The following is an 18,992-nucleotide window of genomic DNA, read 5'->3' as shown; positions in this document are numbered from 1 at the left end:
ACTGATACCCTGTTTGACTAAACCCTGCTTTTATAGGTAGATCTAAATTTCTAGCATGAACGTACCATGGAAAGAAGAACTTGTTATGGATTGAAAAGGAAATAAAGGGACAATAAAAAGTTACAATTTTGATAACACAAGGTACAGATAACCTTTGACTGTCTGGGTTTTTAAACTGAAATGAGACATTAATTAGCATTGGTGACTTATTTTACATCAGTGTGGCAGCAAGAAGACACTGACATGGATTAACCAAAGTGTGTTGACAGGGACAATAAAGCACGAGATTAATCGCTTTAAAAAATTAGTGCACAAATAGTGAACAGTAGTTAGTCGCGGTCAATGCAGTTAATCTTGGTAGCCCTTATTTCTGGTGAAATTAACAGCTGATATATCAACTGTAAATGGAATCAATATCAGCAGTTTTATGAACTTTTTAAGTGAAACCGACAGACTGACATAACATGACATTTTTTTTTCTTTATCATCTTCATTAGTTTAATTTCCTTTAATAGTATCCAAGGACTGAAAACTTCAGGAGAATGTAGATTAAAAATAAAGTTCTCTTTTTAGCAATTTAAGCAAAACCAAACCTTTTGGCTAATAAGTAGGATTTATTTTATTTTGAAAGCATACAGTAAGCTTCATTAAGATGGTGTTTCTGTGTTGCTCAGTTTCTGTTAGCAGGTTGTTACAGAGCTATCTGAGCTCTTGAAAACACATGAAGCCCTGGTATAACTAATGAAAATTTTAAAAATCACTTTCAGTTTTTCATTACTGAATGTCTGTTTTTGAAAATGAATATATCAACTGTTTATTGTAGATCAAATGATGTTTGTTTAATTATGTCTTTTCTAAAACATTTAGACTCATGATAATCAAAACAAGTCAGTTCTAGTACAGGAAAGACTTGGAGTTCTTCACTATTAAAGACATTAAAGTATAATGTTGAAATTACAAGTATTTCATAATAGCTAGTTTAATGATTGTTTAGATACCAGTAAAAAAAGAAAAAAAGAGTTCAAGGCAACAAATATGTAAAGATTTTAAATTTCAGTCACTAAGAATTGCAGGCAAACTCCTGAAAGCTACCACCATTGTGAAACTGAAATGTTTGAAAATATGACTGAAGAGCTACAAGTTTAATTTTTAACACTTTGTTACTTTTCACTACTATTGATGGTTAAAAGTACTTGAGACTGTATCGTTTAAAAATATGTTGCTTTGATGCGTAGCAGAGAAACAAAAGCTTTTTATGATTTTGCTTTTGTAAAAGTGTTTTTTTGTTGCTTTTTTGTGGGTTTTCTCCTCCATTAGACAAATTTTTTTTTTAAATTATGTGGAAGTTCAAAGGAATTGGATGGTACAACTGTGCTTCATAGAGTACTATCTGATAGTGCACTTTCTGGTAATACATTATCATATAGTAATTGTAGATGATATTTATTAAGGCTAACTGATTGGTGACCACAAACATCTTGAGAATGGGTTAAACTTCCTTATTGATATGAAAATTTAGTCCAAAATGGAGTAAACATTGGAAAATTATCATAACTGTGTAGAAATGTAGCTTTTTTGCTGTGACATAAATCATGCTAGAAAAATTTTCTGTAACTTGTTTTGGTTTGATGAAGTCTGTGAGTGACCTTAAACTGAAAAAGGTGGTGCTTAAAGGTGGCAAAAGGCCAGCAACAACTCTTTCGCAATGTAAATAATGAAATAACATGTGTACATAGATTTAAACATTCCATATAGTAAACATGTAAAAAAAAGCTTTAGCATTTAAATGTTCATAAGTTCCTTAGCCAGCTTTCTAATTTTAATAATGTCCTAATAAAACCTTTATTGTTTATCATATAAGGTATGTTTGTTTAAAGTGTTGTGTCTCTAAAACATTTAGATAACTCAATGTAAACTCTACAGCGACAGCTCTGGCAGGGCTTCCTCACTGCTTCCTATCAAAATAATGGACATGTTCATCAAACTTCAGATTAGATCTTGTTATCATTTCCTGCTATGATAAGTCTTCCCTTTGGCCTCAGCTCACACCTCGTAGCTCAAGTACAAGATCTGAGCCATAATCAGTTGGCAGTGATAAGCCACACGTGATACACAGGAGGGGTCTGCTCACAGAGGTCCTCAATAAAGAATGAGGGAAATCAGTATCACAGCAACTTCTGCAGATGTTTAGCAGGTTAATGAAACTGAAATAGAAAGTGCAACTGAGGGGTTGTTTGGGTTATTTTATGAACCAGTGTTTCATAATAACAGAACAAATACTTGGTAATAGAACAAAATACTAAACACCTTTAAAGTCCCTTTACATACACATCAAATGTAAGAATTCCAGAAAATAACAGAATAATGCAACATTTGAGATGATTAAAGAAGATTCTATAAAATTCAATAAAAGTTAGTAAATGCAAAAATCTGCCAGACTAAATACAAAAAGGTGATAAAAACACACAGATCCCAAAATGCAGCTTGAGGAAAAATGCCAAACAAATAAATAGATCAACAAACAAAATCAGTTGCAGACAATGACAAGACAAAGAGAAGACGATAAGAAGACAACATCACATCAGGGGAAATAAAATCAGATAATAGTGGACGGGAAAGACGGGTAAATGAGTAAATAAATGTAAGCTGATCGACATTTTTTTTAAATTTGGGGCAAGAACCAGATGAGTTTAAAAGTGTTCATTAAAATCTTAACATCAATTCTAAGATGGACAGGGAGTTGGTGGAGGGAATTACTTGAAGTGTTGAAAGTATACTTGAGTAGTTTATTATCCTAAATTAGATTCATAGAAATCTGGTACAAGATTAGTTAGAAGTTAAAAATCATTAAAGGTCCGTTTTGGTGTCCCCTGTGGAGACCATAGCACCTCTTATCTTTGTCCTGAACATGTGTAAGCTGTGATTTTTTTGAGGGATAAAAGCCCCTCCTACTTTATTTTAACTTTTATCAAGAATCTTTGCCATGGACACTTTTTGAAGAGGCAGTTTTGCCAGTCTGATCTTCATAACTTCTTCTTAAACCAGAAAGTTCAGACATTAAAAATAACTACGTAGGAATAGTCAGTCTTGAGCTGATGGTCGTGTTTGCTTTTTAAATATGCATTCCTGGAAATTTCTTGAAACTTTCAGAACAGGCAGCCCCTAAAATCATCCAGAGTCGATTGTTCACATGCACATGCACATGCAGAGTGGGAGACTTTCCCTGTTGGATGGCAGGGGTGGGGGGGTGGGGGGGGGTGTCTCACGAGGCAGGACATGATGAAAAAAGCATGACGTTAAAGTTGTAGAGAAAGCAGCAGAGTTCTTATAGTCTGGCACATTCACTATATAAACAAAATAGTGGAGAGGAACATGCTATAGAACAGAGAACATAATAGATTAATTTCATTTTGTGAACTTCACCACCCACTCCCACTCACTAGCAGGGAGTTTTCCTAAATATTTCCAGGTGAGTTCAGCTAATCTTGGCTTTACAATAAAAATTTATGAGGGAGCTGACAGGAAAAAATCTTTTTTAAGTAGGAAGGAAAAATTGGAAGTTTTGAGGCATTCTGTGTTAGTGGGTCTGAGGGTATTGGAGTATTTACATTTCAGTCAGAACCACTTTGTCCAGAATTACACATGATTTACTGTTTTAAATATTTTTCGTTACTGGCCATTATTAATTTGCAGTTATTGCTGTTATTTATGTTTGGAGGTGTGGCTGTTCTGGGATCTCCTTGCCCTTCCAAAAGCCTACATGGAAAGCATCAAGCGGGAACAGCACATGTTCCTGCCTTTCCTGTGCCTACAAGGAAAGCCTAAATCAGGGAGAGAAGCAGCAAAAACCCAGAGCAGAACAGGCATCAGTGACAACAGAATGACACTGATTACATCAGAAGCAGAATAAAGGAAGAGCTGAGGTGGAGGAGGGTTGCAAAAAACAGTTTGCAGAGGGAGCAGCAAAGCATAGCCAGGTTAGAGCAGTTTAGATATGATAAAACTGAGAAGCCAGCACTCAAAAAATGTAATTTTAAGTAGTTTTATTTTAGGCAAGGCATTGAAGACGCTGAAGAAGACCGGGCAGTGAGAATGGCATGATTTACTAGTGCCAGGCATTAAAGACAGACTCCGTCATGAGCTAAATGTTACGAACATCTCCAGCATTTTATTTTTCAAAAGTCTGGAATTTATTTGTCGATAAGAAGGAGAAAGGGTCAAACTTTTGTTATTAGTAGGTGCAGAAAAAGTTGTAATCCTGGATCTGCACCTGGTCCTTTCTGATCTCACTCATCAGTGTGAAAAGCCGTGTGCAACTATCTGACCGTAGTATGCACAAAAATCTCAAGTTTTGGTCTTGTGTCATAAATACTTAAGTCATACAGAGAATGCTGACATGCTGTAACAGAGTTATGGACAGCTGAAGCAGAGGCAGAGATAAAACGTATCTCCCCGTCTCCCTGTGGGGTGAAAATTTATCTTGGGGGGGTATCGGTAGCAGAGAGGGTAAATCCCCCCATCAAATCAGAAATTTGTGTGGTGGCTCTTGATCCACTGACTCCAGCCTCAGTCCACTCCTTGTGAAGTTCTTGAATCTGCTCTGTTTGAGAGTCCTCTGAAGGCTGAGTTCATCCCTATTGCTTGTGCACTTTCTGTTAACACACTTTTCCCTTCCAGTCAATTTTCCATGAGTATGCTTTGATTCACCCTCTGAGAACAACCTGCTCTTTCAGCAGAGACTTTATGTGGCTTACCCTCCTTGTGAAGGGTTTCAGTAATTGTCTTCTGAACATTTTTCAAGTAAGCAGTCTCCCCCGTGATTGTGGTTGTATGTACTGAACCAGAGTGAGAGAATGAAGAAACCTTTGCAAATCAGCCTTTTTTTCATAATATTCGAATATTTTGAGATAGTGTATTTTTGATATTCATGAGCTGTAAGCCATAATCATCAAGATTAATACAACTAAAGTCTATGTGTGAGATTAATCTATATATATATGGAAATTTCACTTTTTGAAGTAAATCACTGGAAAAATTAACTTTTACTTTATATTCTAATTTTTTTGAGAAGCATCTAGTTATATGGGAAAGGCAATGTTATTTGTGGAAAATCATTAAATCCACACAATTGAAGGTGCTTTACAGAATTTAAAACACAACATTTATGAAATCAAGAGCATCAAAGGACAGCAAAAATGGAAATAAGATAAAAAGACATTGCCTTTAGATTGAGATTTGTATCTGAGAATCATGTGAAGTTTTGATAGAGAGAATAATTTAAATTTTTTTGGTCCTTTTATTGGACCTTATTGACAGTTCCATTTATATTAAAGAATATTGATGATTGATTGCATGTTTATACCCAGGCCAAAGACCTGCAGCCATTGTGTCTTCCATCGCTGGCACCACCAGAGACGTAGTAGAGACGGCACTGGACATCGGTGGATTCCCCGTCATGCTGAGTGACACTGCTGGCCTCAGAGACAGCCCAGACCTGGTGGAGAGGGAGGGGGTCCGCCGAGCCCGGGAGAGGTAGAAAGGAGGAAGCTTCATTTGAAATATTTAAACAAATACAAGGTTATTGAGTTCAGTTTTTCTGCTTTAGGAGGTTTGACAAAGACAAAAATAGAGCTGTAGAAGTATAAAAGTCCATGTAGACTGCTGCTTCAGCATCTGCCCACGTGTGTATAATATGACCGAGGACAAATTAGCCTGAGACCTTTGGAAAACGTCCTTGAAAACAAAGAAAGGAAGAAATAAGTCATTGCTTTTCCCCTGGTTGTGGTTGCTGTAGTTTTGTAATGTCTGTGCAACATCCAGAGTTTATATTATTGCTGAGACACGGTTATAAATACACAGAACAAACACTCTCAGGAGGTTGCATAATGAAGAGCCTCCTTTCCTCATTTCTACCATTAACACATTCTTCATGTGTGGTGTTGAGAATGGACATATATGGCCATTCACCTGACAGCTGCTTCCACTTTTTACACCAGGGACAAATAGCACTAGTTGTTGGGTTTGTCATTGCTGCTTTATCACAAACAAACAGACACATTCACACATTATTGAATCAGCTTTTATAGACTGGTGAATGCATGAGTGTGGTGTTAGAGGAGAGAAAGGACTAGGTTGGTCTCTTCATAGATTATTAACTGACAGGGAAATGAAAGTTTTCAGTGTTTGCACTTTTCCTTGTCAGTATCAACATATTCATGTTAAAACAGTGAGTAAAAAGTCCAAAAAGTAGCATTATTATGATTTCAGTGTTAAGAAATATTTGATGGTTTTCTGTTTAGCTGATGCAAAAGAACGTAAAGGAATTTAAAGTATATAATTTGATTACTTCCTTGCCAAAAAGGCAAATGTTGGTTGTTTCCATGAGTGCTTGTGTTGTTGGCAGAGGGAAGAGGAATCTGATAGGCATCAGGGTTTAAATCACTGCATGTTTACTAGAAATGAAATTTGTTAACTGGTAGAAGATTTGCAGCATCCTATAAACCAAGGACATTTTATTAAACATACTGTATATCACAATGAATAAGTATCTATTTTATCTTTTTGTTTGTTGAGACAACCTGCAGAAAAATGTGAAGGAAAAACATCCCTGAAAACCCACACGGAGACGTGACCACAGTACAAAATAATCCATTTTCAATGCAGACATTCTGCAATTCTTTACTGTTTGTTTAAGTTATTCGGGCGACCCGGTGGCTCCATAGGAAGGGTGGGCACTCTGTGTTCTTTGGGGGACTTTCTGTGCAGCGAGCAGGTCAGAGGCTCGTGACCTGGGTCACTACAGGAAGGACGTGGTGAGTACAAGCATCCGCTGCTGCTGCTTCTGCCTCACTGTGGGACTGAGGTGCAGGAGTGCACAGGGTATTAAAAGTCAGCCAATAAGAGTCGTTAACTAGTTCTATTGCCGCCATTATTCCTGTTTGTTTATATTTTTTGGCAAGGGCACAGCTGTGAAATCTGAAATAAAACCACAGGGGGTAGACACTCGGCTCTGACCTGGAGATCCTGTAGTTTACTGAATTAATACTAATTCTGATGTCAGTCGTCCTCAGAAACTGAACATTATAGGAAAGGCAAGTGTATTTTTATAGCAAATCTCAGTGACAAGGCTATTCACAAAGCTTTTTACAAGACATGAGAACATAGTGACAAAAGGAAAAATAAATAAGATGAAAATATTTTAAAAGTTAGTAAAACAGCTAATAACACCCACAAAAAGATGAAAATAAGTAATGAAAATAGGAAAAGCTTTAAACAGAAGCTAAAGTATACTAAGACAGTTATAGACTAAAAGAGTCAAAGTTACATGCAGTGTTGTAATTGAAATAGAGCTGTCAAGATTAATCGCATTTATCGCAATTAACTACAATCCACAATAAGTGCACACATAATCGTGACTTTATTGTCACTTTCCTAAAACTTTGGTCAAGCCAGGTCAAAGTCTCTCTGCAGCCACAGTGATGTAAAATAAGTTCTCCACTGCTTCTTAATGTCTCATGTCTCTTTTAAAAACTCAGATAGCTCAGGGGACAAGTCAAAGATCATCTGAACCATGTGTTATCAGACGGTTACCTTTTTACTGTTCACTTATTTCCTTTTCAGTCCATAACAAGTTTATTTTCCCATTGTAAAGTTCATGTGAGGATCTTCAATCTACCCATAAAAACAGGCTTGTATCCAGACTGGAAGTCCCTCACTCTTAGTTTAAGACAGGCAAAAAAGATCCCAAATTACAAACCAGTTTTGAATGCAAAATAGTTGAATTTTTAAATGCTATAAATAAGGTGAGATTGATCACGATTAACGTCAGAAATCTTGAGATTAATCATGATTAAAAATTGTAATCTTTTGACAGCACTAAATTAGAATAATAATTTAAAATGTTTGTTAAAATTGTTTAATTAAAGGCATCTGTAAACAGTTGAGTCTTTTACCCTCTTTTATATATATTTTATTTTTCTCACATGAAGATAGAACAGATGAAGGCAAGGACAATTACGGTACAATCCTTAAAGTGTAAAAGCAAATATGAGCAACACAGGTGCACTCTGACATACAGAGGAGAGTATTATGAGTCTTTATGTTTGCGGCAACCCCATTTTCCCCAGCATTCCTCTCCTTTTTCTTTTTGAGCTGCAATGTAAAAATCATGTTCTCCTTGCCACAGATAGAGTTTGTATTATTCATAAAAAGCTTCATATTAGGAGCATCCTTCTGAAGCCAGTCTTTGATAATCACTTTCTTAATTGCTGCTTTAAGTACCTTAAAAGATATGTGTCTCTTACTGAGACATTATGGGATTTTTCCAGGATATAGAGAGGTAAAAGAGAAATCTGATGTTATGTCAGAGTATTAAATCTGAGTTTAAGCTGCTACTGTCCGATCGCAGATTCAGCCTGGCAGCATGCAGGACAAAAATGCCACAAAACTCATTTGTCCCTGCTGCTACTGGCTTTTAAATGATTAGTTTTGTGCCTGTGTTATTTCTTACTGTTTATGTTTACTGCTGTATTGCCCACCATCACTTTGAGCTTCTATTTATTCATTTATTTGTATTCATTGTGATTTTTTAAGCTCTAGTTATGATTAGTCTGGTGGTATATTTGACTGCTGGCTGTAAAACAAATTGCCCTCATAGGGATTATAAAGTGAACCTTGACCTTGAAAGTAAATCTTGATTTAAAAGAAGAAAGAGTGTCAACAACCCTGCATTTTTCTGGGAGTTTGTTCCAGATGTGCAGAGCATTATAAATGGGTGCTGCTTCTCTGTCTATTTGGTTCTGACTCTGGGTGCACAGAGCAGACCTTAACCAGACGACCTAGTCTAGATACACTATATTGCCAAAAGTATTCGCTCACCTGCCTTGACTGACATATGAACTTAAGTGACATCCCATTCTTAATCCATAGGGTTTGACATGATGTCGGTCCACCTTTTGCAGCTTTAACAGCTTCAACTCCTCTGGGAAGGCTTTCCACAAGGTTTAGGAGTGTGTTTATGGGAATTTTTGACCATTCTTCCAGAAGTGCATTTGTGAGGTCACACACTGATGTTGGAGAAGGCCTGGCTCTCAGTCTCCATTCTAATTCATCCCAAATGTGTTCTATCAGGTTGAGGTCAGGACTCTGTGCAGGCCAGTCAAGTTCATCCACACCAAACTCTCTCATCCGTGTCTTTTGGACCTTGCTTTGTGCGCTGGTGCACAGTCATGTTGGAACAGGTAGGGGCCATCCCCAAACTGTTACCCAAAGTTGGGAGCATGGAATTGTCCAAAATCTCTTGGTATGCTGAAGCATTTGGAGTTCCTGTCACTGAAACTAAGGGGCCAAGCCCAGCTCTTGAAAAACAACCCCACACCATAATCCCCCCTCCGCCAAACTTTGGCACAGTGCAGTCAGACAAGTACCGTTCTCCTGGCAACTGCCAAACCCAGACTCGTCCATCACATTGCCAGATGGAGAGGCGCAATTCGTCACTCCAGAGAACACGTATCCACTGCTCTAGAGTCCAGTGGCGGCATGCTTTACACCACTGCATGCAACGTTTTGCATTGCACGTGGTGATGTATGGCTTGGATGCAGCTACTCAGCCATGGAAACCCATTCCGTGAAGCTCTCTATGCACTGTTCTTGAGCTAATCTGAAGGCCACATGAATTTTGGAGGTCTGTAGCGATTGACTGCAGAAAGTTGGCGAACTCTGTGCACTATGCGCCTCAGCATCTGCTGACCCCGTTCCGACAGGTGGCATCCTATCACAGTACCACACTGGAATTCACTGAGCTCCTGAGAGCGACCCTTTCTTTCACAAATGTTTGTAGAAACAGTCTGCATGCCTAGGTGCTTGATTTTATACACCTGTGGCCATGGAAGTGATTGGAACACCTGATTTCAATTATTTGGATGGGTGAGTGAATACTTTTGGCAATATAGTGTAGGTTAAACTGTTAGAGTAAGGCACAGACGTATTTTGGTCCTAAACCATTCAGTGCTTTATAAAGTGGTAGTAGTATTTTAATTATAGTAGTATTTTTTAGTATTTTTTCTTCTATTAAAGTCTTCCAACAAATTCTAAAGAAAATTGTTGTTCAAATACAAGAAATCTATCTTCACATACATCAGTGCAAGAGGGGTTAACCTGCTGTGTAAAGGTTGAGTGAATGGGTGTGAATGGGGAAGTGTGACATTTGGAGTCACATTCAGGCTTAAATCTGTTTACCATTTTTCACTCTTTACAAAAGTTAATGGAAGACATAATCTTTTTATCACATCTTAATAGTTTGCATGGCTAATGCATGCATATATTAACAAACATGACTAATGTAAATAAGATTGCACAGGTTGTATATGCATTTTACCAAGAAAAATAGAATACATATCACTTTATGGCAAAAATACAGACATTTTGTGATGAAATAAGAATTCAAAATGTCTAATACAATTTCATGATTTGCCTGTTCTGCTCCCACACAAGCAGAGCAGAAATGGAGGAGTTAGAGAGACTTAAATGTAAAAAAAAAAAAAAATGCTGTCATGTTCCTATTATTAATTCTAAATCCAACACTGGAGAAAACTATGCTTCTTTTGTGTTTTCTGTAGAGTAGAGCAGGCAGATCTGACTCTACTGGTTATAGACTCCTCACATCTCCCCGCTGATGCACGTAAATCTGCAGCCTTCCTTCAGGAGAACCTTGAAGCTGTCCTGCCCACCCAGGAGCACCTAGAATCAGGTGAGACCTCCTCATCTCTGAGTCAGAGATGCTCTTTTATATTTTTCTACTAAAGATTTATACTTTGAAAATGTTGCACTTATGACTAGACATTTAAGTGATACATTTGTTGCCCTAAAGCAGTGGTTTTCAACCTTTTCTTGCCCACCTAGGATCAAGTCAAAGGGTCAAGGCACACCATATCCATTTCCATTCAAAATAGCCTCTTTAAAACATGTTACAGTATCTTCAGTTCAGTCAGGACCACTTAGTCAAAAAATACACAGTTTGGAGTTATGATCCTTTATTTTATTAACAGCTATTCTTATGCATTAATTGCCATTATGTATATTTTACAGTATAGCAGTTCTGGGATCTCCCTGCCCTTCCACGAGCCTTCGTGGAAAGCAACAAGCAGAACAGTACATGTTCCTGCCCTACCTGTGTAAGGGAAGCCTGAGGCCAGGAGAGAAGCAGCAAAAAACCCAGAGCAGAGCAGGCGTTAGTGACAACAGAATGACATTAATTAAGTGACATCTATCAAAATAGAGGTGCTGGGGTGGAGGAGTTGCAAAAGAAGCTTGCAGAGGGTGCAGCAAAGAGTTGGCAGTCAGAGCAACTTGAATATGGCAGCAGTAGTGTATTTAACCATTAGAAAGCTTAGCATAGAACAGCTCTTACACACAGCCTCATCATCAGCTGATCTCAGTGAAATGGCAGCACTTGACACCTTGGCCTGCCTTAACTAACACTATATGCTTCACTATGTTGTATAGTTTAGTAATAACATATGGTTGTCCAACTTCCCATGGCACACCGAGACTTGCCCCAAGGCACACCAGTGTGCCTTGCTAGACCATTTGAGAGCAGTACCCTAAAGCATAAGAAACTGACTTTCACTATAACAAAAGTTGTTGTTTAGTTAACAGCTCCATCCTGCAGTATTTGAAAGCTAAGGAGTAACTGAACTACTGACTGACTGACTGACTGAGTTTTCAGAAAAACAATCTTTGAATCGAGGGCAAAGTAAAGTTCTGATATTATATCCTGTATTTTCTGTCTTCCTCTGTATTTCCTGCAGACAGGTGTCTTCTGGTGCTGAATAAAGCAGACCTGCTGTCTGAGGATCAGAGGAAGGTGCTGGATTTGGAGCTGAGACGGGCCCCTGGGCTTCCTCCTGTCAGTCTGATCTCCTGCCACAGTCACGAAGGACTGCAGGACTTCCTCACAGTGCTACACAGCAGGGTCAAAACTCTGTGAGTCAAGTTAATTTAAAAAGATTATCAATCAATCGGTCCTTATCTGTATAGCATCAATTCTTAACTGATGTTAGCTCAAGACACTTTACAGAGAGGGCAGGTCTAGACCCAAAAAGCATCCTTCATTCCTCAAAATGTGTTTAAAGTGGGTGTTAAAGGACAAATCCTGACCAAAAAGAACTCCCACATTTGTAACAGGGGTGCTGAATACCAGTCTGGAAGTATCTAGGTCAGTTATATCATTAGATAAAGTACCTGTGAGGTATTTGGGGTCAAGCACCAGAACCTCAGTCTTGTCTGAGTTAAGTAGCTGAAAACTTCTGGTCATTGTCAAGCACCACAACCTTAGTCTTGTCTGAGTTAAGTAGCTGATAACTTCTGGTCATTCTGGTCCCGATATCCATATATTAACAAAGCACTACATGGCCCACCTATGAGACAGACCCGTATTTAAACATGTTCACGGAGCACTGGCACTGACAACTACAGCTGACAAAACAGCAATTTAACTGTGATTTCTTAGTGAATGATTCTAACAGCAATGTGTGACACATCTTCTGTATTATCTCATTTGATATGAGCACGGATAAATGCTTTAAAGGGAGCGTACTTTGATCGATGTATCATCTCATTGTAGGTGTGTTTCAGCAAAGTCCAGTTTTTCCTTGCTCTGTCACTTATTCTTACAAGCTCATTGCAAACGGGTTTGATGTCATTCCCAGCTCTGACATCTGACTTTTGAGGTAGATGGAACATAAGTCCCCAAATGATGACTTGGTGCAACATTTGGGGATTTTACATAACGTCTGTGCATATTTATGATTTCTTCCATGGCAACAGTTTTGAACTAGTACACATAAGAAGTCTGAGAGGTCTCAGGGACAACTGGAGCAACTGTGTGACATGCAAATCGAGACAGACATACAGACACGCCCCAAGTTGTAGTAGTAGGATACAATGCATTTCAAAAAAGATATGAATCTATCTTCATTTCAAACACCTCAAGTACAAAATTAAGTTCTGAATATACAGAAGAGTATTTAGAGTGAAGCATGAGGAAGAAATGAAAGGACAGAGGGTTTTTTTCATTGCACATTCTGTCAAAATGAAAAGAAGATGGTAGAAATGTTGAGAGAAAATAAAGCAAAAAGGTCGAGGATATTGTCGGAATACATCTTAAGAGTTGACTTTTGTCTCGGGATGCACAGTGTTGGATTTTTGCTTTTTTTTACAAATTCACTTTAGCCAATACCAATATCAATACCTCTATCTAAGTGTAGTTAAGACCTACAACTTTAGTCCTTATAACAAACTTTCAAGTTAAAGCAATGAGGATGAACAAAGAAAAAGACTTAAGCTGATATAGGTCTGTTGGTCCTGCCTAAAACTCAGCAAACATATGCAGATCATTTGTTGCAGCCCTTTATATGTGATGTACATTTTGGGGATTTCATCTGAAAAAAATGATAGAAATCAAAATTTATAGGGGTTAGCATGTCACTTGAAATTGCATAATCAAGTCATATAAACTCCTCAAAAGATATTGTCTTCTAAAATTAACTGTTTATTTGTCAGAGTTGTACTCTTTCTGAACCAAAAAAACATTAAATATTGTGTTCTCATTTTGCTCTGGTTCATTTTGTTCTCAAACATCCTCTGTAGATGTGGTGACCCTCTGTCTGATGCCCCCACCCTGACCCAGGCCCGTCACAGGGCCCACCTGCAGCAGTGTTACACAGCCCTGGCTCAGTACCAGCGGTTCCGTGATACCGACCTTGCTCTAGCAGCCGAGGGGGTCCGCTTGGCTCTTACCAGCCTGGGCCGGATAACTGGACGTGTCGGGGCGGAGGAGATCTTGGATATCATCTTCAAAGACTTCTGCATTGGGAAATAGTCCAATAATCAGCGGTGAATCCAGAAATACCTGTACTGTTGAGCTGTTCAGAGAAGTAGGCCGCATTCTTTCTGATCCCAGTGGATCAATTTTAGAAAACAGGTCAAAAAGAGAGACGGCTTCGGCATTGTGCCAGTCCTCAGACAGGAGGGCAAAAAGAATAGACTTCATGTTCTTGGCTGCACGTACAGTCTGCTCCCGAGACACAGATGTGTTTGTTTTTGTTGATGCTCTTTAACAGACTGGAATAGCTTCAGAGTGATGAAAGGGCCCTCAGAGGCCTCGTGTGCCGGACAAGTGTTTGGCAATTTAGAGTTCTAATTTAAAAATAGTTTTGAAAGCCTTTGATAGGTGAAGATTGAGCTCTTGGGACAAGCTTAACAGCCAAGATCATTTAAAGTAAGCCGGCTGGAGGCATCCACAAGGTCACGGACTCAGTGTTTGGGTGTTTACTCGTAATAAAGACAATGGAGAAGAGTCTGTCAGGACTAGGGTTCAGTTAGGCTTGACTACACTGAACATGTAGTAAATTAAACTCCGATCACTGCACATTTAGATACTTCAGATATATTTGTTGTTTTTAAGTGCAGCATTTTGTCATCTCTGAATGCTTGTGTGCATTAGACACAGCTGTCATCAGGAAAATATGAACCTTTGATCATGTTTTAAAGCCTAGGGGACTATTGAAAATATTAATATAAAAGCATTTCATATGAGATCTTTGATGTGAGGTTAATGGCATCATTTAGATGACAAATCAATGTCATCAACCACACAGACATTGGAATTTTTCCTAATGGAGGCAGATTGTCTTTTTTTGGTCTTTTTTATTTTTTCAAGTTAGGTTGTGTAAGATATTTGCCACAAGAGCTTTCAGGCAGACAGAAGGCTCTCCACAGTGCAAAACACATGAAAGCCCACTTGACCTTTGCAAAAAAAAACCCTCCAAGTGAAAGCCAAGCAATCAGTTTTCAATTTAATTAATTTGCAAAAAAAATAAATTCTGTTTTGACTTTGTCATGATGGGGTACTGACTGTAAATTGTATGAGAATAAAAATGAATTTAATCGACTATCATAGGGTAGTAACTTTTTTTTAAAAATGGATAACAGTGAGGGGGTCTGAATACTTTATGAATGCACTGTACTTTGCAATGCAACAATAGGCTGGAATGGTTTATTTTTGAAGTTGGGTTGTATAAGGAACTTGGTGAAATCAATCAAATTAGAGACGAAAGGTATCATCGTGTGCTGCCCCTTTAAAGAATGCATGGTGAGGGTGCAGCTAGCGAGAGCTGCAGACGGGTACAGCAGCTCCAAATAATTCAGTGTATTTTAGGTTTCTTTGAGTTTTGTTTTTGTGTCAAATGGTGGAAAAGTTTTGGTTGAAATGATGGTCATAAGCTCCACTTTAGTTTCATCAGACCATAACACATTTTCACAAGTGCTTTTGAGGGACCTGATGTGTGTTTCTGCAACATTTAACCGCACATATGAAGAATATAAGCCATAAAATAACACCATACCCACTGTGAAGCATAATGGGGCAGCCACAATATTCTGAGTTGTTTTAAGCTAGAACTAGAGTTTTTATAGAGAGTATTAGTGGACTAAAGTAAAAAAAAAAGAAAAAAAAAGAAAAAGAAATAAGAAGATGAAGCAGGACAAAATATTACAGAGATATAAGAATATTGATAATGAGAGAGAATTTAGGAAGGGATTTAAAAGAAGAGACTAATTCTGTACACCTTATTTCCAGAAGCCCATCTCATATTAAACTTTTGCTCCATATTGGAAAAAATATAGCCAGTAGAAAAAAGGTAAAATGTAAATATTTCCATGTTTGTTAAGCTTCAAAAACAGGCAGTTCAAGCTCTTCATTGACACAATTTCACCACAGTGTGCACTTGACCCTAACACCCTCATCACACAAAAGTAAAGGTTTGGAAATAAAGACATTATTAACTTGACTCAAAGATTAGTAAAGGCATTTCTTGACACAGTGGCTGCTCAGACATAGAGTTCATGTATGTTCTATTAATGTTCTGATAAATGTAAATATTAAAGACCATTTAAAGTCCAGCGTTGACTCAAGCAAACACTACAGCCAAACATTACATAAAGCTGTTGAGAGTGACCCAGCTCTCTTCTCTGCTCTGTGGGAAAAGGACATTTTTGGAGGCGATGCTCTCAGTGCCCTTTGTTTCCCTGTCAATCTGGCCTCAATCAAATATTTATGTTTCCTCGCTGAACTCCCCAACCTTCTCCCCTGCCTGGTTACGTCTCCTTCGGTCTCTGACGACATTCACCCTGCTGTCCACCAGCTTAAACCGTCTGTGTCTCTGCTAGCCAACCTTTCCTCTTTCCGTACTACCCTGTCAGCCGTTTTGTCCTCTTTCATGTTGCTTCTGATTAATTACAACAGAGGGGGAGTTCAGGCTAAAAACAGGTCCAGCTGTCATTTAGAGGCTGTAAATTTGGGGGACTTGCATCTTTGAAGTTGTGCCAATGTGTTGTTAAGTTCATGTTTACTACAACTGTCAAAATGCAAAAGAAGACAAGGAATAAACCTCCAAGACATTGTTTTTTTTAATGAAATAAGATGTCTGTAACTTAACGGCAGAGCAGTTTTATTTTTATCAACTGTGAAAATGTAGTGGAAACTTATTGCCGACATAATATCTTGGTTTTTGTTGCAGTACTGTTTTCACTTAACTGAAAATACAGCTTTGGTATTGTAAATGATTTTTTTTTTTAACAATATTCATGGTCATCAGAGGATGTATCCTAAAACAGTGTCTATCTTTAAGACATTTTCTTGAGTTTTACCTGTGGTTAAAACTGAGAAGTTAAATGAATCATATGTTTTTTTATTGACACCCAATGTTTATGAGGTATTCAGGGTTTGCAGATGATGATCTTTTTCTAAATTTTAATTTAGCTTTAGATCACAAATTCCACTAAATATTAGACTGCTTGCCTCAATATTTCACTACAGATATAAATGCACCTCTTTATTATGGTTCAGTAAAATAAAATAATGCATTATTGAGTCATTAGGATTCATCCTCTGGTCACCATTTAGATAAACTCTAAAGTATTTACCAATCAATCAGTCCTTTTTCAATTTTATCTTGCAGCCTGATGCTGCAGTCATTTAAATTCATTTTTTTCCCATTAACCTACACTCAGTACCCCATAATAACAAAGTGAAAACAGAATTTTAGAAATGTTGGCATTTTCATTAAAAAAAATTTACTGAAATATCACATTGACATAAGTATTCAGACCCTTTACCCGGTACATACTGTAGTTGAAGCTCTTTTGGCAGCTTCAAGTCTTTTTGAATATAACACAACAAGCGTTGCACACCTGGATTGGGGGATTTTCTGCCATTCCTCTTTGCAAATCCTCTCAAGCTCAGTCAGGTTGGATGGGGACCGTCAGTTGACAGCTATTTTCAGGTTTCAACAGAGGTGTTTCAAGTCAAGGTTCTGGCTGGGCCACTCTAGGACATTCAGAGTGTTGTCCTTTGTCATCTTGGCTGTGTGCTCAGGGTTATTGTCATGTAGGAAGGTGAACATTTGACCCAACCTGAGGTCAGCTTCTGAGGCAACAGCTTCCGAACTGGTTCTCACTGAGGATACTTCTGTACATTGCTCCATTCAGCTTTCCCTCAACCCTTACCAGCCTCCCAATCCCTGCTGCTGAAAGAATGCCCCAACAGCATGATGCTGCCACTACACTGCTGCACTGTTGGGATGGTTTTAAGCAGCTGATGAATAGTGCCTTGTTTCCTCCAGACATAACGTTCAGAATCAACATTATGTCTGGAAGAAACCATTTTGTTTTCATCAGACCAGAAAATCTTGTTCCTCACAGTATGAGAGTCTCTCAGGGGCTTTTTTTTTGTAAACTCCAAGCATACTTTTATGTGTTTTGCACTGAGGATGGGCTGCAGTCTAGCCACTCAACCATAAAGCCTGTGGGAAGGGAGAAAGGATCCCAGAACAGCCACATAATGGCAAAAAGTACAAATTATTAATGCTGATAAAGTAGAATATTTCTAATTGCACATCACATGTGTTACTTAACAAAGTGGACCTGATTAAAGTATGCAAGAAGTCCAGTTGACATATTAACACCGGCAAGTTTCAATGTGCAAGTTGCCGGTATCAGAATGTATTCATTAAAAAAAATGGAGAAAAGTGTCATGAAAAAAGTTACAATTTTCTCATTCATAAAAAGAGTAAATATGAGCAAAACTGACAAATTTCACTCTCAGAAAAGCAGGGATATGCTTTATGGATTTAAAGTTTGATATAATGATCCTTCATTTTGAATCAGGGATTAAGTAAAAAGACCAAAATGAGACAACCATTGACAGTCGAGTCCCATACTTTTCTTGATTTTGTTCAATGACTCTTTTAACATTAGCGTCACATATGATTCACAGCTGACTAATCAACGGCACCTTTAGCGCTCTGTCTTTCAGTTTCCTGTGGTTCTGATGAATGGCTTTCCTGAGATCCACAGTTAACTTCACCAGCTCCACCCTGAACTCATTAGACTTCGTCTGTGAGTGTGCGTGTATTCACATCTATATGTGGGATCGAAAACACTTCATGTTAGACAAAGGATTTCCTGCAGACAGGAGGTAGACTCCCTCACCTGTAACACTCACATCCATCACTGCAGTGGGACTGGGAGTTAAGTAGTCGGTGTTTATTACACAACATGGAAGGAATTTCAGATATTTGTCATGACTAAATCACCGTGTAAGGTTTCCATGTTAGATTTAAGTTTGTCAGAGGAAATAGACATTCTCAGGAATTATATCTAATAAGCCTTAACATGGGAAAGAAATATGTGATATAAATATTCATAACTCGAAGTTAGCTATTATAGTGAAAGAAACTGAACAAATTCAACATGAAGTGGAAATTGGAGCTACTGTGAATCAATACATAACACAAATCAAAGAGACACTTTGATTGAAAAGAAGGGTTAGGGTTAGGGTTAATGTGGACATTTCCACTTGTCATGCCAGAATGATGTTTTAGCTATATTGTGGGTCTCTCTGTGCCTTTATTAACCCATGCCAGGGACTGTTT

General features: G+C 38.1%; 1 protein-coding gene across 2 annotated transcripts in view; it reads left to right on the top strand.

The window, feature by feature from the left end:
• Positions 1 to 16,490, top strand: part of gtpbp3 (GTP binding protein 3, mitochondrial) — a 32,608-nt gene extending 16,118 nt beyond the window's left edge. For both annotated transcript variants that reach the window (XM_041792156.1, XM_041792155.1), the window contains exons 8-11: positions 5,367 to 5,532; positions 10,617 to 10,747; positions 11,808 to 11,982; positions 13,648 to 16,490. In XM_041792156.1, coding sequence (XP_041648090.1) covers positions 5,367 to 5,532; positions 10,617 to 10,747; positions 11,808 to 11,982; positions 13,648 to 13,879 — 704 coding nt within the window. In that variant the 3' untranslated portion in view covers positions 13,880 to 16,490. The remainder of the gene's footprint in view (positions 1 to 5,366; positions 5,533 to 10,616; positions 10,748 to 11,807; positions 11,983 to 13,647) is intronic.
• The last annotated feature ends 2,502 nt before the right edge of the window (positions 16,491 to 18,992 follow it).

Source organism: Cheilinus undulatus, linkage group 7, assembly GCF_018320785.1.
Source record: "Cheilinus undulatus linkage group 7, ASM1832078v1, whole genome shotgun sequence".
In the NCBI taxonomy this organism is placed as follows: domain Eukaryota; kingdom Metazoa; phylum Chordata; class Actinopteri; order Labriformes; family Labridae; genus Cheilinus; species Cheilinus undulatus.
Note: the sequence above shows the minus strand (reverse complement) of the source record. Positions and strands in the feature narration are given on the sequence as shown.